This window comes from Rissa tridactyla, chromosome 3, assembly GCF_028500815.1.
Source record: "Rissa tridactyla isolate bRisTri1 chromosome 3, bRisTri1.patW.cur.20221130, whole genome shotgun sequence".
NCBI classification, from domain to species: domain Eukaryota; kingdom Metazoa; phylum Chordata; class Aves; order Charadriiformes; family Laridae; genus Rissa; species Rissa tridactyla.
This window is the reverse complement of record NC_071468.1, coordinates 104,376,710-104,397,360: the sequence shown is the minus strand read 5'-3', so window position 1 is coordinate 104,397,360 and position 20,651 is coordinate 104,376,710. Positions and strand designations below refer to the sequence as shown.

Genomic DNA, 20,651 nt, shown 5'->3' with positions numbered 1-20,651 from the left:
TGCATCAAAGCTCCGTAGAAAAGGATATTTTTTATTTGCATTTTTCCTTGATTGACTAAATGACTTGTTTTCTCATTAGCATGCCATGCCAGGGTAATGCATTGAATTTGCATTTATTTGCATTAATTTGCTATCAGCATGGTTAATTTGTGCATTTTTTAATGTTTCATTCCTTTAACACATTGGTGTGAGAATGCTTGCCAACGGAGCTTCGTATAGGAGTGGGGAGGCGCAAAGCGAAAGAATGACCAGCGATGCCTTTCCATGTGGAGCTACTATGGACCCAGCCTAGGGCTCCCGTGTCTTTGGTATATAGGAGTTGTGTACATGTAACGAATAGAATTCCCTTTAAAAAGTCTGGGCGTACTGGGCATGTGCCATAGGATTAGTATTCACACGCACAGGGAGCCCAAGCTCCTAGGGGAGCACTGGGCTTACTGTGATGACCAGTAGCACCCCATCTGCAGGGACGGAGAACAGCACAGATACGCTAACACATCTCACGGTACGTTAGTCCCAGATGGGAATTTTTGTCCTGTCCCAGATGGGAATTTTGAACAGAAAAAGCTGCAGAAAAAAAGCTTTTCCAGAAAATAGGTGCTAGGGTTTGGGGAGTTTTTTCACTCCCGTATTTAAATCAAGAGGAATATCGTCAGATGTGTCAGTAGGCCCTGGAAAAAAAATGCTGATTCCCAAATTCAAGCGAATTGCAAAATACCGCTTTTGGGATTAAAAATTTAGTCATCATTTTGAAGAATATATATATAGAAAAAAGTATAATACTCTAGTAATACTAGTAGCTATAGTCTTCATATCTGTCTTCCACCATGACAGCAGAAGAGTAATCAAAGTATTTGAGTTAAAATGGAGGGTAGGGATTCTTTAGAGTTAAATAACCACTGAGTCAAGAACAAGGTTATTGCTAATATATTTTCAGGGATTTTTCTTGCGCTTTTGCACACCCTTGTATATATGCTAATGATTAACATTCAAAACCTGCTCTAGTTATAAACCATTTCATATTAAAAGCATTTGGATTGTAAAATATATGTGAAAACATGTCAAGAAATTGCTCGTTATTTATTTCAAGTATTTCAAGCCCTTTGTTTCTTTATTTAAAAGACATCAGGACTTCTCAAACTTAACAGAAACCCCGGAAGCAGATGAGTTGGAAATAAATGTTGTAAGTGTGGAGGCTGATTCATGATGGTGTTTTTGGAGACGAGCACTAATTGTAGCGTAGAGAATGGATTCTGTCATCTTCATTTATCGTCAGGAGATCACGCTTTGAAATATCTAGGGTTTTTTTAATCTCCAGAATCTTCATTAAACAGATCATTCAAAAGCTGTGTTCAGGATGATTAGTGCAATAACTCACCTGCCTTATTTTTTGTGTCAAAAGGGCATTTTCTGCATAATATGTATATATATATATATATATTTAATGAAAGTACTATCATATGGTAAAAACTTTGTTCAAGAAGCTCTGAAGTCTCAACCTGGAATTACCCTTTAAGGCAAAGCATTTTGTACCCACGTGGCATACTTACTTAGATGAGCATCTACATTTTCTTGGTACTGTTTAGGTTACACCATCCTTGTAAGTGCTCTACTTCAGTGTACACATAGCAATCAGAAGAAGTATTCATATTGTCTACAGGAAATGACCTCAGGTTGTGCCAGGGGAGGTTTAGATTGGATATTAGGAAAAATTTCTTCACCAAAAGGGCTATCAAACATTGGTACAGGCTGCCCAAGAAAGTGGTTGAGTCACCATCCCTGGAGGTATTGAAAAGATGCGTAGATGTGGAACTGAGGGACATGGTTTAGTGGTGGACTTGGCAGTGCCAGATTAATGGTTGCATTTCATGATCTTAAAGCTCGCTTCCAACTGAAACGATTCTATGATTCTAAGTCAGTGAAAGTTTTGATAACACGTCCATGGTACAGAGGGTCTAACCTGGCCTTTAGAGTTAAAGAGCTATACATATATATGAGTCAGAATTCAAGGCTTAGCTGGTTAGGAGAGTTCCCAGCCAGTGGTTGCATTTTGGCCTCTTCATTTGTCAAAAAACTTAGCAGCTGGAATTGTAGTTAAAACAAAGCTATGGTTATTTTAAAGCCATCTAGTTTTTTACTCTTTTCACAAATTACGGTCGCTTGTTTTCTTAACTGCCATCTAACATAATGAAACATTCAAAGTGAGGAAGACACAGATCGCTGCCTCGCAGACTATTTGTTGGTTCAGAACAATTTGCCACTTAGCATTAAATGCACCAAAAAACTTATGAGCAACCACTGCTGTGCGCATTATTTTGCTATTACTCTCTCATACTAGCTTGACACGAATCCTGTTTCTAAATTCTGGCATGCGTTTATAGCAAAAAGTGCTTTTTTAAAAGACCAGCAGAAGTTTTCAACCCGTTTTAGGATATTCTTGCAGTAATTAGCACTTACTGTGCTATGCAACGTGTTTGAGCAGTCCAGATGTTCTGCTGGGAAGTAGTGGAGTAGCAAAATGGAGCCCTGTGGTGAGGCACAAGAAATCACTCAAGCATGAAAGCGTAGGTTTATTTTGGTGTGTTTCTAAAAATTATTTTGAGAGAGTATATGTTTTTTGGCTGATAAAAGTATTCCATCCGTTAAGGAACGCAGTAGCAGTTAGTACTGTAGTTTTATTTGAAGTATTTTTCCTACTTTGAAGTCACTGCATACAAATGAGATCTCCCTGTACCAAAGAATGGTTATCTGCTTCACAATTACATGTACTTGATCTATTGTCAAATGCAGTGTTTTCTTCCCTTTTTTACTCTTGTTATCGCTGAGAAGCCTATGCAAGAGAGGAAAGGTGAATTATTTCCCTTCCTGTGCATCATCAGAGAGATTGTTTATTAAATTCTAATTATAGAACAAATCGGTTACAGCAGCAAAAACCCATTGAGGGCAGTGAAGTTGCATGGGGAGAGATAATGTGGCCTGAAGGACTCTTATTACTGATGCTTATGAGAGAGATGCAAAAGGCACCAGGTTAAAATCTGTTTTCCTATGCATTGAATATATTAACTTCAAGCCTCCCTTAGCAACAGTATGTATGGAAGCTTAAACTGGAATTTGTAGGACACTACAATGTTAAGTTGCAGTGCTCATGTTTAAGAGTAGAATAATACTTTAATACAGAAATAAAGGTTGCTTTTAAGTAGTTAGAACTATCAGATAAAAAAGCTTAGTAAATACTTTGAAGGAATAATTTAGTTCATGCATCCTTTTCTAGAATGGGTGCCTATCAACAAACCAAGATTGGTTATAACAGACAAGTTATTAGCAATAGCGATTGGCATTTATTCAAATAATTTTGTGTTAGTATAATTTACTTGTGGATCATTTATTACCAAGTCAGTGCCAGTATCTGATACTTCGTTTTCAAATTTTGAGCTGTATCAGTCAGTAGTGACTGGTGACAGAGGATTCATGGTATTGTCTGCTCCTTGTACTGGCAGCAAAAAATGGAGGAGAGCGTTTTGCCTTTGTGAAAGGTTAAGACAAGTAAGACAGAAATGATCTCAAAAATAAGTTTATTGTTAATATTATAAGCCTTATGAACATACTATAAATCCATAAAACAATATTTTTCATGGCATGAAGTGACAAATTTTTAAAGACGTTTTAGTTCTATGTTTGCAAGGAGAGAGGAAGATGACCTGCTATATTAGATCTGCGCCTTTCTTCTGCTTTTGGTCAGTGTCTGGCTATTTTTCTGTTTCCTCTTCTGTGTGAGTCTCCCTCATAACCCAATGGATCTATAATTTGCTTCTGTTATAATTTGATCTATTATTTTGCTTTACTGAGGTTGTGGGCCGAATTGCAAATATTAAGGCTTTTAGAACCCATGCAAGTATTAAAGCAATAATGAATCATGGAGAATAACAACAGATTTATTAAGACTTATTTGAGTTTCTGGAGCCACACAATCAAACCAAACTTATTCCTTTTTCTTCTCTGCTCATTTGAATCTAGTCTGGCCAATCTGATTAAATCTAAAGAGTTTCCTGCTGTCTTCTAGGAGGAGTCTGTATAATATCTGTCATTCAGAAATGCAATTTATTTGTCCATTTGTTTCTTTGTGAGTGCAAATTATTTTGTTACTTCCCACTTTTACTTGTGTTGGCATTTGCCTTCATTTTCCGGATCTATTTTTTTTGTTGCTTGGTACAATATTTGCAATCCTAGATTGCACACACACACACACAAAAGGGCATTCTCCTGCTGTTACGAGGCACAGGGAGGAAATGAAGGCATTAAAATATGAAGGCAATCATCAGGTCATTCAGTCGGTGTCAGCCTTGGCAAGCTGGAGGGAAGGATAATTTGGCGAGAGTTTATATTTAGAAGTAACTAATGTCATTTTTATTTTGATACCTGGGCCATCGTTTTCCGGATAATTCTGTTTTGAATAAAATTTTAGAGCAGATTACTTCATTTATGCCTGTAAATTCTAGATGTCAATTGCACATTGGGCAAATTATTCAGGATATACTTTTAGGTGAATACCAATAAGAAAGCACTTGAAAACAGGTAGATGAAAAAGACTTTTTCTCGATGTGTTGCGTCAATGGAAAGATACCAGCCCATCCAAAATATAAAAGGAAATCTGCCTCCACACATCAGAAGCAGAGTTCAAAAGACCTGCTATCTGTTACTAAACCAAACAATGTAGTTGGTAAAAACAGATATGCTTTTGATACGCAATATGGAAGAAAAGTGTGCGTTGCCAGTCTGCCTGCTTTGTTCCAACAACATCAATTGGCCAAATTGATGTTATCCATAGGAACCTTTTCTTGTTTATATCTTTAGACCCATCATGTTTCCAACAGCAGTATGTCTGGGACACTGAGACGTTCTCGTGGAAGGCAAAAGTCTCTTCTCTGTCTATTGACCATTGCTCACCTCCACAGTGTTACTAGCTGTATGCTAGCCCTGCAAGCATGAGTGACCTTCCTTAGCCTACTTCCATGTCCAGCAATCTGGCCTCCACATCGTCCCCCAGGACTCATTCAGTATGTCCCAAGGAGCATAGGATGTAGAAATGGTCATCCTAAGGATATTGCTGTGCAGTGCTTTAGAAGGAAGTAAAGGCAAAGACTGACACGTGGGGAGATATCAGCTTGGCTTCTTTTGTCTGGCTTCGGCTTAGGTCTGGTCTGGCACACAATGTCCTGTCCCTCCATGCTGAGCCATGTGAGAGAGCAGGAGGCCCTGATGAATCCTGTGTTCCCATCTGTTCAGCTTCTTCAGCCTGGCCATCTACAAATCTCTTTTCCCTTGTCAAACCTTCAGGCTTGTAATGCTGTGGAGCCTGTGCCTGCATCACTGACACCATCATCAGGAGCTGCAGTTCATCCAAAAAAATTCAAGGATCTTGATCAACAATCCCACAAGTGGAAGTAGTGATGTTGGTCCTTTCCTTGGACCCAGTCCAATACAATCATAGAATAGAATAGAGTGATAGAATGGTTTGGTTTGGAAGGGATCTTAAAGGTCATCTTGTTCCAATCCTACCTTCAACTAGACCAGGTTGCTCAAAGCCCCATCTAACCTGGCCTTCAACACTTACAGGGATGGGGTATCCACAACTTCCCTGGGTAACGTGCTCCAGTGTTTCACCACCCTCACAGTAAAGAATTTATTCTTAATACCTAATCTAAATCTAGCCTCTTTCAGTTTAAAACTGTTACCCCTTGTCCTATCACTACACTCCCTGATAAAGAGTCCCTCCCTGTCTTTCCTGTGGGCCCTCTTTAGGTACTGGAAGGCTACTGTAAGATCTCCCCGGAGCCTTCTCTTCTCCAGGCTGAACAGCCCCAACTCTCTCAGCCTGTCTCCATAGGAGAGGTGTTCCAGCCCTCTGATCATCTTCGTGGCCCTCCTCTGGACATGCTCAAGCAGGTCCATGTCTTTCTTATGTTGAGGGCCCCAGAGCTGAACACGGTACTCCAGGTGGGGTCTCACTCCAGGTGAGAGAGCAGAGCAGAGCGGGAGAATCCCCTCCCTCGACCTGCTGGCCACACTTGGTTTGGTGCAGCCCAGGATGTGGTGGGCATTCTGTTCTGCAAATGCACATTGTTGGCTCATATTCAGTTTTTCATTCACCAGTACCCTGAAGTCCTTCTTGTTAGAGCTGCTCTCAATCTGTTCATCCCCCAGCCTGTATTGATAATGAGGATTGCCCTGACCCAGGTGCAGGACCTTGTACTTGGCCTTGTTGAACTTCGTGAGGTTTGCACTGGCCCATCTCTCTAGCCTGTCCAAGTCCCTCTGAATGGCATCCCTTTCCTCTGGAGTAACTACCACACCACTCAGCTTGGTGTCATCCACAAGCTTGCTGAGGGTGCAGTCAATCCCACTGTTCATGTCCCTGACAAAGGTTTTAAATAATACTGGTTCCAATACGGACCCGAGGGATACCACTCATCACTGGTCTCCACCCACACATCAAGCCACACTCTTTGAGTGCAACCATCCAGCCAGTTCTTTATCCACTGAGTCCACCCGTCAAATCCATGTCTGTCCATTTTAGAGACAAGGATGTTGTGCGGAACAGTATCAAATGCATTCCACAAGCCCAGGTAGATGATGTCAGTCACTCTTCCCTTATCCACCAATGCTGTAACCCCATCATAGAAGGCCACCAAATTTGTCAGGCAAAATCTGCCCTCAGTGAAGCCATGTTGGCTGCCCAACGCAATCCTAGCTGTGGTCCAGAGAAATACAGGTGTACTGACTTTATCATGCCGTCAGCATCAGCATCTTACCTGGTGTGAAGAAGCCTCAAGAACCCCAGCAGAGTCAATGACTCTTTCCATGCCTTGGGATTGCCATTCACAATTAAGTTACACTGTGATTCTTTACGCTGTCATTAGACCTTGTCAGAAGCACTGCCGTGTAAGGCTGTGCACAAAGACCCAGTCTCTTCTCCAGTCTTTGACTAACTGGTTGTTGCACTTTGACATTTTCTTCTACTTCTATAAGGAGAGCCATGCAGCCTCAAAATCATCCTGACTACCTACTGTTCGTAATGTCCAGGTCGGCAGTTTTGTCTGTTCTACTTCAAACTTCTGAGGCAGGAGATATAAAAGGAAGACCCTGTTCCCTGTGTCACTGCCCTGAGAGGTATTACCCTCATCACTGGGACACTCTGCCTGCTCACATAGTTACCTTCCACTGTGTTTATTTTGAACACATACTCTGCAGAAGATCCATCCTCTACCTCCTGTCACAGCCAGTACTTTGTTTCCATGACTTAGGAAACAAAGTGCTCAGACCTTCGTGCATCCTCTTGGAGAATGCATGAAACTGAGTTTCCATAACCTGACATCAACGCTACCAGGTATCTGACTACCTTTGCTAAGTCTGTAAGGCCACAATGAAACCCACTAATATTCCCTGGTAATTACCTGTCTCCTGCCTGTTCAGTACCAAGACAATGGACTGGAAATGCATGGGAGATTTCCTGTGCAGATTTCCTATATCACTATTCACTATCACTATCACTTACTTTAATAACCACTGCATCTTCTGAACATAGGAAGAAATCTTGATTTTGAGATCATGGTCTTAAGCATCCCTCCAGTGTCACTTTCCAGACTGCCAAGTGCTTTCTGTTCTTTAAAAACAGAAATTACAGTCTCCTTTGTCACTCTCCTCCTCCAAGAAATGCTTTGTAGTGACTCTATCTGAGATCAAGATAACTTCTTTGGCTTTTTCATAGGTGTTACATGATGCATCAGATGTGGCTTGGAAGGCCATGGTCTCTGCAACTTTAACCAGATCTTCCAGTCTTCTTATCTCCAGAAGGAGACGAAATCCCTGGTTGACGATGTGCCCTTTGATGGCATTATTTATTGTAGTTTAAAGTCAGCAAGTTCCTAAGTTACGTGTTTTAACTCAGACTGACTCTAGTTGCTTTGGGGACAAAGCCAAATACCATAACTCTTAGCAACAGTTTCAACTTCCTGACCACTCCAGATGTTGCTATGGGTTTCAACATCAAAAGGCTTCCTCCAGAAAATGTTTCCCCACCTTGGACATCATCTTCCTGCTAGCACTCATACAGGCTCACGCAAGAGCCACAGTCTCAGCATTTTGTGTTATCTGCTCTTATTCACCACCTACCATCTCCTCTCCCTTTGAGAGTAAGTTGACTTCACTCTTCAAAACACATCCATGCATATTTGACTGAGCTCCCATCGCTGTAGTCAAGGCTGCAAGTGTAACTTGCCTCTCTGCTCCCCCCCAACAGGCTAGATGAGCGTCTCATTCTTGGCCCACTTAATTCATTTCTGCTCACCTGTCTCTAACGAAGATGTTTTATACACAGCTTTTCTCACATCCCTGAAAGGGCTAGGTGAGTGCATAGTCCCTCACTTAGACTTGAACTTATTATTAAAGACTCTTTTGGACCCTTCTATGCTTTAAATAAGGGTGTCTTTCCTGATAGATATCTCTTGCGCTAAGAAACTGGACCTTATGGCTGTTCTACTTATAGCAATGTTCCTTCAGGAGAGGTTGACCCTCCAAGTACAGCTTAAGCTTCTCACCCACATTGCAGCCAAGACCTACCTTAACTAGGAAACCAGCTTGCCTGGTTTTTGGTTGGTTGTTGTGCGTTTTTTTTCCCCCAAGCTGCTTACCTCTGTGGTTGAGGCTTTTTTTCACTGCCAACGTCAAGAGGGATCTTTTTTTTATACTGACAACATCAAATCCTGGAGACCGTTACCAAGTCTGATATCTTAGTTCTCTCGATGCGCTGCCTGTCCAAGTGAATATAGCCAGTTTCCATGCAACTGCTGAGGTGGAAACAGATAGCAGCACACGCTTTTCCCGAGACCTCATACAGAATAAATGGAATTGCTGGGAAATGTGTCTTTCCCTGACAGTTGCCACACTGATATCCAGAGCTTTTGGCAAATCTGTGCCCGATGGTACACTGTACAGTTCAAGCATGCCATTAACATTTGGTAAAGGGTTTCTTCACCACCTGTTTTCATGAACGTCCCAAGACCCACACTCAGGTCAATATGAACTTTTACTGATTACTGTCTGGAATTCTCTTCCATGCAAATGTTCATGGAGCTACTACTTGAAGATGGAAAGAGAAGTTGCCAGCAACTGGCTTCTTCAAGAAGTGTAGTCCACATGTACATTCACTTCCCATCCTCCCTCCCCCTTCTGTCTGCATCCTTCCAGAAGCCTGATGGGATTGGGACCGTGCAGCTGAGAGACAGCTGCAAAGGCCATTGGGCTCCTTCCAGAGGAGGGACTGCTGCAAGGGGAGAAGTTACCACGTTGTCATCACAGGATATACTCTTCGAATGCACAGGTGGAGTGTGCATATGGAAAAACTGGTTGCTGATATTAGTTTTTTTTTTTATTTAACAGTGAAAATATAATTCAAAAGGAAAAGTCAGTTCTACTGTGTTTTTTCTTTCCTGGCTGTCCCTTGATTCAGTACGATTTGCATACTGCAGCACTCACTATGTCTGTGTCAAAGACTTGGGGGCGGTGTGTGTGTGGGGGGGAGTGTTATATAAAATCCCCCAGAAACTTGTAAAAGCAATGTGGTCTCAGTTATGAAGAAAACTCTGCTGTGAATATATTTCGGTAAGTGTATTTCAGATGGGAATACTATAAAAAGTGCATAAATTACTTGCTTGATATAGCATTTTCAGGACCATGTTATTAAAGAAGGTGAGATATGGCATTCTGCTGTATCCCTCACGTCATTTAAATCGTTCTATATTTGTCAACGCAGTTGTCGATAAAATTTCATTGCAGCATTTCTTTTTATCACTTGCAAGTTTATGGGGCTACTTGAGATTTTATTTTATTTTGTAAATCAAGGACTATAATGAGACTGTTTTACAATAATATAAAAAGGGGCTATCCTGTGGATTCCTCGTTCTAAGAACATCTCTTCCAGACCAAGCTTACTCCCTGCGTCCACTGAACTGAGTAATTGCGTCTGCTTAGGTTTGAAATAGGGAATTATATAGCAGAAAAGAAGTACTTGTGCAAAGCTTTATAAAACACAGCACCAAAACAACGATACCAGGCTGAGTACGTATTTCACTTATTTTACCGCACTAGGTGTTTCTTAGCAGTAAGAGAGGAAATATGTAATTAATTTTGAATGAGCGCAGGTAGAAATAGTGCTGAGTTGTCGGTGCTCACTCTGCAGATGTATCTTTTGTGTTGAATTAGGTGGAAACAGCAACTGATTCAGATACTGAAAGCAGAGGCCTACGGGAATACCACTCTGTTGGAGTACAAGTGGAAGATGAAAAACGGTAATTCAAGCATGTACAAAAATCTGTAGTCTTTCATAGCACAACGCACATTTGTAAACAGAGTTAATAACAAACATCTGGCAAGCGCTGCCCCTGAATAATTCACAAAGCCAAATTTCATATATGCATGCTGGTCATTTGGTAAAATTTGTAGAGATTACTTAGCGGTTGCTTAATATTTAGTTAACTTTCCGGTTTTTAATTGGAGGGAAGGAAGTGAAAGTTTTAAATTAAAGTAGTGGATTAAAATAATTTCATTATTGTCCCAACAAATGCTGTATATTGCAATACTCTTCCTTTGATAGGACACCTCATGCTGATCCAGCCTTTCCCAGTCCACCCAGGGGGATATAATGGTTAGGACGTAACCCCACGGTACCTTTATCATAAACTAGAATCAGCTTTTACCTTTGTTCAGTCCTTCTCTAGCTTTGTAAAACTGCTGGCCAACGTACGAACGCACAGGTTATCCCTGGCAGGCACTGCCAGTGAAGTACCGGACTGGGACCATTATCTCATTTCACGGCAGCTGTCAGACAGGATCTGGCTGCTAATTGCCTTTTACCATCATTGACTAGGAGTAATTTGAAACAATAGGCTCAGACGTGAAAAGATTTCACAAATAATCTTTACTTCTCTATCTAACTTTTTAACATAAAGGCTTTCTAAAATGTCATTATTCGGTGGCATATCACAATAGAAAATCAACATTTAATGGCCATCCTGTAAGGCAAGTAAAAAATACCCCAGTCTTAAACCTACTGCTACTACTTTTCTTTTCTTCAAGGATTCTCAATAGTCCTAACTTGGCAGTTTTTCAGATTTTATCTAATTACAGTTCTTGATATTTGACTTTTCTTTGTACGTGTCCTTTACGTACTTCTATCAGGAGTTGTAACCCTGCAGTTCTGCTAATTATTTCCAGTTCATTTAGTAATGATACAGGGTATTTTGTAGTATGAGAATAAATCAATACTTGCTTCCGGAGATAATTTCAATGATTTTCTTTTGTATCTTCGCTCAGATCAATGAGTGAGATACACACAAAGGAAAAATGTTTAGCATAAAGTCCAAGGAGAAAACCAGAATCCGTTCACTGAAACATTATTCTGTGCCTCTGTGTATCACATATATTTATATGTCTTAATCTCTTTTCTTTCTTCCCTCTTCAACAAGACATGGACGATTCAAGCGCTCCAACAGTGTAACAGCAGCTGTCCAGGCTGACCTGGAACTGGAGGGCTTTCCAGGACACATCACCATGGAGGACAAGGGACTTCAGTTTGGCTCGTCATTCCAGCAGCACTCAGAGCCCAGCACACCCACCCAATACAGCGCAGTGAGAACTGTACGGACACAGGGACTGTTCAGTTACAGAGAAGATTATAGGACCCCAGTTGACACCTCAAACCTTCCACCACCAGAACCCTGGCTAGAGCCGGCCATTGAGACAGTAGAGACTGGTCGAATGTCTCCTTGTCGACGGGACGGATCTTGGTTTATGAAGTTGCTACATACTGAAACTAAGAGAATGGAAGGATGGTGTAAAGAAATGGAAAGAGAAGCAGAAGAAAATGATCTTTCTGAAGAAAGTAAGAACATTTTGGTATCTTTTCTTATAGATGTCTGCTAAAGTAAGAAAACTGTTAGGACAAAGTTGTGATCTGTAGTTTTTTTCCTTATTCGTTGTGTAGTACCAAAGACACTCTGCAGAACCATTAGATGTAAGACCACTGTCCTGCAACTGATTGTGCAAGTTGATGTGTCCCGGTCTGTGGAAGTAGTTGAGGAGCCAAAGCCTGGTATTAGATATGGCTCAAATGGTGCAATAGCTCCATCCACAGCTCCAGCTCTGACACATCCTTCCCGCTCACTTCGGGGGCTCCAGTGCTTCACCCTTTGCCAGAGCACACAACATGGTCCTACATGAACTTTTTTTTTGCTGTTTTCCTGAAACCAGAGAATTTGCCTCTTATTAATGAATAGTTGCATTTAAAATAGTTTTCATTCCTTTACAGGCACTTCTGCCTGTCATAAAGGGTCTGTTGGAAGAAGAGAAAGGAGTAGGCAAGAAGCCTAGGTTAAAGCCCTTCTGCAGTTACACAGGCATGTGTGCTATTAGACAGTTCAGCTGCATTTTCTTATTACAATTTTGTCAAGAATCATTATTATTCTCTCACGTCCTGTGGACACCTTGAAAGGAGTGATGGGGTAAAGTGAAAAATAATGTAGACTATTTTGGAACAAAATCCAAGCCAGCACTAATGATAGTAATATATCAAAGTGGTCCTAGCACTCAGCAGCCAGCTCCCTGTGATTCCCTCTGAGGTCAATTATCCTTGTTCTTCAGGCTCAGTTTTATAAATATTTCAATCCCTGCCAATCTGAATTATTGTCTCAGATGAGATTTTTTCAGATCACAAATTAGTTCATATTAAGTTTTCTTACTAGCATCTTTTCTTGCACTCTCACGAATCTCACTATCGCCTCCCAATATTTTTTCCCGATTGTATTCTTTCCCCCTCAATGAGTTCTTGCAATGATCTTCCCTCAGGTCTTGGGCCAGGCCTGCATGGTGACTAAAAGGCCAATTTCTATTTCTTGCACTGACCTTTTCAAAAGAAAGAATGTCTACTTATTTACCTCATCATTTTTTTTTATTTTATGGTCATATTTCTCCACTGTATTGTGCACAAGTCTGCCAAGTAACAACACAGGATTTGGGGTGGGCAAGAGCATAAGGGTGGTTTTCTTCCTTCAGCCTCCAGTGCTTTCTGCAGTGTGGGGTTTTGTCCTTATTTTCATCACGGCAGAGCTGAGCTGAGAATTTTCCCTTTGCATTGACACTGCAAAGACGTTAATACCCTCATAGGGGCTGTTAGAGTATGAATAACAAAATATTTTGCTTTGCTAAGCCTGTGTGAGGATTTCCAAGCCTCCTTTCATAATGGCTATTTTTTCATTACTTCTTTTTACCATATACATCTTATTTTTCAATTCCCCAAATCTTTGCACTCCTGAATTTCTCTGCCATCATTAAGTATCCCAAAGCACCTGCTTCTAAGGTTACCTGTTCCTGATGCGGGGATATCAGTGCTCGCTATCTGAAGGAGAAGTTCGAAGAGCAACACTTTAATCTCCTTGGAGAGAGTAAAATTATTAGGGATTAAAAGGGGAGAAACACGGAGGCTGTTAGCCCCTCTCTTTCCCTAGGAGGCCAGCGAGGGCTCTGCAGGCAAGGGGTGGACTTTTCCTGCCTCCTCGCCCTGCAGGCTCTTCCTTGCGCGCAGCCCTACTCAGATCTGCAGCCACGCGAAACGAGCAGTGGAAGCACCCTCACGTCAGCACTCCTTCCTCACTCGGAGGCAGTTAGCGGTGTTATCCTCTGGGATGCGAAGCTGCGTTAGGAAAACTTGGAGGAGCTGATTTTAGCTGCCTACCCGTTCCCGGGTGCAGAACCACCCTCCCTCCCGCCGTGGGAATCTGCGCTCTTGCACTCTGGGAGCGCTCTGGAACAGCTCGCTGCAAGGGGGCAGCGGCAGTTAGGAAGAGAGTTTTCAGGAAATTGTACGGAGAACATGAAGACAAATGGGACTTCGGCAATTCTTATTAATATTCGGAGTTAGTGACACCCTTTTAACCTAGAACGTTCCAGTCAGAAAAAGAAGCGGGATATCAGGATTTTGTTTCCCTGATTGCAGAGTGACTCTGTAAGAGAAGAAGAGCAATTCCCTGATAGAGAGTTACTAAAACACAACTGAAATGGACCTTTGAAATCCCCTTTTTAAGCTAACAAAAATGGGTTAATTACTTTTGTTTGGGGGAACGTTGTGCCCTCACTAATAGGTTAGAGAAATTATTATAGAATAGGTCTATGTAGCATGTGCAAAATCAGATGTTTGTCTTCAGCTTATTTTCAAAAGTGGCACACAGACTTCCAATTTTCCATTCTATGTGACTCATTTCAAGAGATCTTCCTCAAATAATTTCCAGATTATGTTATCTTTGAAATGGTATCCCTTCACCTAACATGGCTTACATCAAGTACAAGGAAGTTATCAAAGAATTATTTTCACCTCGGGAATGAGCTTCACAGCATTTTGAAATTTCAGTGTGAATAATTTTTTTCCTGTTGAGTCTTTGACACATTTTGTATCCTCAGTTTGAGGTATGGAGGTTGAAAGGTAGGTATCCACAAGAACTAAAGTTTAATGATATCCCAGCATGAAACGTATCTTGACATATTTAAGCATTTGGCAATTCCCTGAAGAAAATACACGGAAATAGGGGAGCCAGAAGCAACTAAATCTGGTTTTCCATCTTCCAGTAGGAGCTACTATTCCCAGAACGCTTCACAGCAACGTTTGCACATTCAAACTGTCGTTGTTCATGCTGAATCATTTATTTTTGGCCTGGGTATATTAATTGTACCTGAAGACCAAATATAGCTTTGCGTCTCGTAGGACAAGTCTGTCTTTATGATGCCATCTCTATCTTGTTTTAATCACGGGAAGAGTTAAAATAGAACTGCATTTTAGAAAACAATTTCATTTTCTGCGTTAGCACAATAGCCCTGAGATCACAGAAAGCTGTCTGATTGCTGTATTGATTTTTTCTTTCACTGTAGCTTTTCTGCCATAATGTTGTTTTAAGAGCTTCACTCATCAGGTCTTAGAAAAGGAGAAGATAATCATTGCAGCAAAAATAACCTCTCTCTCTTTCTTTTCACAGAATTTGTTTATTTGGTCAGTTGCCATGAATTGTATTTTGGAGTCTCTGCAAAGTTCATATATTGTTTGTGGGGGCAGTTATTTGTGTTCTCGGTGTTTATTATAACATATATAGAAATATATATAAAATATATCTGTGGCTGTAGCTGTTCCCAGGGTAAGTCATCTGATCATTTGCACTAGCAGGGTGCCTTCAAGCAAAGATATGTGTTTCTCAAGGGTGCTGACTGGAGTTTCAGTTTTACACCCTGAAAATTGTGTTTGGCTATTACCGGTGTGGAGGTGATGACAAGAAAAACACTCTCAGTTGTCACAAAGCTATTGAAGACCAAGAGGGCCAGGACTCTGCCTCCCGTGAGCTCTGTGATGGGAGCAGGGAGGGGGAGAGCAGGTGAGCCCGGCTGGTAGGCAAGGTCTGGCAGAGGGAAGCAGCGGATGCCTGGGCTTCTGAATGCCGCACGCTTGGCCACTGAAATCTGTCAGTCCCCAAGTCAAATGGAGACCAGCCACACAGAGTTTACTCTCATATAAAAATCCGAAGATAGGTGCAAAAAAATGGATTAACTGTAGTATGAGCTATGCCAGCAGAAAGGTTGTTTTGTTGGTATCTTCTGTACACTGGTTAGGAGCTCTGGTGGCATAGCTACGTAGCGAAGTGATCTCTGGCGTAAAAAAGGCATTAGAGAGAGCAAGCCCTTCTCTCCCCTTACCCCTTCATTCTGTGGATTCTGGATTTTTCCTTGCTAATCCTCTGGCTGATATTTCCACAGTAGTGCAAGGGCTTCACTAACACGACTGAATAGAAACAGAAAATACAGAGTTAAATCTCCCATACTTTGTGGGGAAAAACAAAAACAAACAAAAACAAAAACAAAAAACAAACCTCACAACCAATTTATTTTAGTATATTCATCAATTAATCATCCATAAAGGCTTTCTTAGGTGTTTGACCAAATATGGGTTATCCTTTAACCAAAGAGAAATTATTAACATAATTTCCTAATGCTTTTCACAAACTTATCCTTCAGGAACTATTGAAATTTACATTTGGAGTGCTGTGAATGACTGCAGAATGCCTTAATTGCCCTGAAACAGTCTTTAAAATCAATAAAAGAGAGTCCCATAGTGGGGAATCCGAGAATTCCTCCTAGCATTTATATTGTTTTGCTCACATTTTCTCCTCTTTGAACTCAGCTCCATCGAGCAATGCAAAAAGCAAATGTGCACCGAGTCCCACTTGGTGCAGAAGGAGCCCATTGCTCTACCTCCCCTCCAGAGCACTGTCAATGGGTAGCTCTGCCGTCCTAAAATGTCATCTCGGTCTGAACATTATGCATTTATTATTACTCCTACCTCTGTGTTGATAATGAAAAATACACATGTTTCTGAGGATTACTAATTTAGATTTAGAGATTAGACAAATATGCCCTGCTTTGAGTTAGGAGGATGATCTAAATGCCAGTTTGAATATTTTTTTCCAGGCATATTTTGTCAGATTATGTGTGGAGCAATTTATTTACGAGTCTAGGAAAAATATGGAACAATCAAATGGAATGAAAATTTAAATTAAAACATGTCATTTAAATAAGCGGTAATGAATGCCAGAAGCAGATTGATTGTTCGTAGTTTCTCATTGCTGGTGCAGCAGTGGCACAATTGAGCAAAGCTTTTAACCTGTCAAGAACAGAGTTACAGCATCAGACTATAATCTTGATTTCATCAATATAGATCTAAATTTTCCCCCTCCACCTTTGTGATATGAAACCATTTTCGATTACAAGATTTTGCAGCATTTCTCAACACATATATATTCCTTGCAACTTTCTAATATACTTATTGCGGGGGAAAAGACACCAATGTGTTAATTGTGCATGTTGTATAAAGGCAACTTACACAACCTCTATCCAGGGTATAAATCCTGAGCCTACTTCTACTGAAGTCATGGTCAGGGTTTTTCTGAGTCTTCAGAGTAGAAGCCCTCCAGGACCACACAACAGAAATGGAGTGCTCCATACTCCGCAGGGAGCAGAATTAAGGTTGTGTGACTCTTTCCTGCCATACAAGTAAATATTATCTTAAAGGAGGGAGGTATATGGATTATGTGAAAATTATATATATTTATGTGTCTTGGTAGATTTTATCATCATTTATTTACAAGCAAAATCTTCTAGGCATCACCAAACATCTCAATCTCTCCAGTCTCTAACATTCATCATTCTTTCATGGAGATAATCAATCTGCACTCATCAGAATAATTCCCCAATGCATGAAATTAATAACAAGGCTTTGGCTGTCTATTAATATTGTGCTAAAGATTATGAATTGAAGTGTTTTAATACTTTAATTTAATTACAGCAAAGCAGAGTAGCATGCATATGAGAGATTCTAACTTCTATGTTTTATTAAGTCTGATTTACTTATTGAAATGGAAATAGACTTAGATCTTTAGTGAATGGTCGGGCTGTAATTATATGTGTGTATTCACCACTGTGACATCAGTGACACGTGCAAGTGGCCCAGAAACACCGTTTTGCATCCCCACGGATGTGTGTCACACCAAAATGCTGCGTTGCCAGCGCCTGAGTTTTGTCTGGCCTGACTGGGCTTTAAATCACCCATGCTCATTGACGTGATCCTTCAGGATAATGAGGAGAAAACAAATGTTTATTTGAGAGGGGGGTTGGGGTAACTGTGAGATTCACTAGAAAATATCAGTCATATAGAGATTCTGTCAAGATCAACATTTCTGCAGTAGGGCTAAAACCAATGCCCCGTACTCAGTCTATGTATTTGAGCTATGAACTATACAATCAAATGGAGGAAACTAAAACAGAACTTTATTCACTATGAGACAAGCGCTACAACCATCGGCCTACAGAATCATCCTCACTCTCTTTCTGCCCAGTGAATAGTTGAACATGAAGGGGGCCTACAGGAAAGCTGGGGAGGGGCTGTTGGCAAGGGCATGTAGTGATAGAATGAGGGACAATGGTTTAAACTAGAGCAGGGTAGGTTTAGATTAGACGTTAGGGAGAAGCTCTTTACAATGAGGGTGGTGAGACACTGGCACAGGTTGCCCAGAGAGGTGGTGGAGGCCCCATCCCTGGAGACATTCAAGGCCAGGCTTGATGAGGCTCTGAGCAACCTGACCTAGTTGAAGATGTCCCTGCTTACTGCAGGGGGGTTGGACTAGATGACCTTTAAAGGTCCCTTCCAACCCAACACATTCTATGATTCTATAGTGCCGAATAGGCAACGTCAGGGATCTGCTGCAACACAATTCCCCATCCTGGGAAGGAAGAACTCTGACCCCAAACTGTGAATTTGTCTTATGTCCTGAGCTACAGAGCACCAAGGGAAAAGGAGGATACAAGGCTGTTTGTCACTTATAAGTCTTTGCTTTTATTAAAAATGCTGAAAATGAAATCAAAGCCATTTGTTTCAGATCAAATGAAACATTTCTTTTTTATTTAGATTTTTGTATGTTTGTTCAGGTTTTAACACCCAAAACATTGCTTTCCATATGTCAGTAACTCCGTAGAGGAAAGTGAGGGGTTTGGTGATCAAAAACCCCAAACCAATTGAAATGCTTTATTTCATTTGGCCAACAAAGCACAAACAAAACCCCAGTGAATTACTCATGCAGCCCTGCACCGCTTAACCCTTTCACAAATGGTGCTACACAGGACTGATGAATTATGCATATTGCTGTTTGATTTAGTGTTGTGACACAGCTGTACTGTTTGTCTAACAGAAAATGGGATAGAGTTTGAGAAGCACAAATTAACATATGCTTTTAACGTTACAGAGTTTGTACGTTTCCACAGAACTGGAGCCTTCTTCCAAAACTTCCAAATTACCCCTTGCTGCTTCTTGTGGTTAAACAGATGTTTCACTGGTCTAGAGAAAGCACAATCAAAATGTAATACCTGCTCTCAAAATATTTCTTCCACATGCCATTCAGTCCCCTCCGATACTTATTCTAAATAACAGCAAAATGTTAAGCCCTGCCAGAGTTTAATGTTTTCTGTATCTCAGGCTGCAGATCAGTTCTGCTGTACTATTGTAGCTCCATTCCACCCTCTGCATCTTGTTTGAATTATCAATTTGGTTTCCTCAAATTGAAATAAAAGAGATCAGATTAATTCCTGTCTCACCCCTGCCTCTCTCTGTCTTTCCCCTAGGCATTGTTTAAAGTTCTGGAAAATCTCTGGATAAACTCAATCTTCCATTGAAACCTTAGCTTATAACGCTTTTTAAAGTGTTGCCTTTTCAGCATAGGTGTGGAGGAAAGGAAGAGTAGGAAAGGATGTGTAGGAAGGAGGTGTGTAGAAAGTGTATACCATAGCAAAGTATGGTATTTCTTCCAGCAAATGTGGGATTCCAGGAGTTAGTTTTCTAGGGATAAGCAAGTCGATAGAAAGAAATAGGCATCTCCAAGAAGAGATTCAGATCATCTAAAAATAAGTGCCTAACACAGCTGAGCTGATGAGCTCAGATTACTGATTATAGACCATCCAGAAATTTTGATGTAGACAGGTGACTCTTGGAAGCAAAGTCAAGTAAATGGAATTTGGTCCCTTTCCTCTGTGCTTATGCACACTGTAAATGGCAAGCACACTGACCATGGGGAAAGCCCAATGACCACGAGTTAACAAAGTCATGGAGCACTCAATTGTGTCCCACTTTGTCTGAAGCTCTGTGCTTAGGTCTTTGCATATTTTCACAGGTAGGCAACCTGTAACTCCTAATGGAGGTGCCAAGGCGTGTCTCAGAGACATGATTCCTCTGAGGATCTCATCCTTATGAGTTTATATTAACCTTCCCCTCAGAACAGACAGGATAAAGAGAGCTCACCCAGGGGTCCTCCACACAGCTGGGTGAAGTCATTTGTGATTGCAGAACCAGAAGATATTATCTAAGGTACATGTAAAGCTCCCTTTGACATCAGAGGGAACAGGCATCTAACCGGTTCTTGAGGCAAGACTATTTCAACAGCTTTGAATTTACGTGAGCAAATGTAGATGGGGTAGGGGGTTGTCCTTTACTTTGAAATTTAAGATTGTTCTCAAAAAAATACGTATGTGTGCCCACTTCAGGAAACTGTCTATATTCCCTGTTTTTTTTCTACTTCCTTAAGCAAATACAGTCTTAGCTGTTCTGAGTTATTAATATATCATTTGTTATTGACAAAGAGTAAGGTGCCACAGAGCTTTTCTACATCTTCATCTTTTTCAAAAATATTTTATGTATATAATCACAAAGAGGGAAACCAAATATTTGCTTCCCTTATAAAATAAACAGTAATTTCAGATACGTGGGTTTTTGAGATGGATTTTGCATTTACTGCCAAAAGATATCTATTGGTAATAACCTGTCTGTATGCTTAGTCCTAGGTAAGATCCGAAGTGCTGTTGGAAGTGCTCAGCTCCTCATGTCTCAGAAATTCCAGCAATTTTATTGGCTTTGTCAGCAGAATCTGGTAAGTCACCGTGTCTGGCCGTTTTTGAGGAGTTTAAGGCTATTCATACAAAACATAAATTTGAATGTTAGAATTTAATATTTTTACTTCAAGGGC

At 40.8% G+C, this 20,651-nt stretch overlaps 1 protein-coding gene across 1 annotated transcript in view; it reads left to right on the top strand.

Annotated features, from left to right (window-relative positions):
• DLGAP2 (DLG associated protein 2) overlaps positions 1–20,651 on the top strand; it is a 467,238-nt gene that overhangs the window by 439,581 nt on the left and 7,006 nt on the right. Inside the window, exons 10-12 of the mRNA XM_054195364.1 lie at positions 10,258–10,343; positions 11,520–11,935; positions 20,464–20,555. Coding sequence (XP_054051339.1) covers positions 10,258–10,343; positions 11,520–11,935; positions 20,464–20,555 — 594 coding nt within the window. The remainder of the gene's footprint in view (positions 1–10,257; positions 10,344–11,519; positions 11,936–20,463; positions 20,556–20,651) is intronic.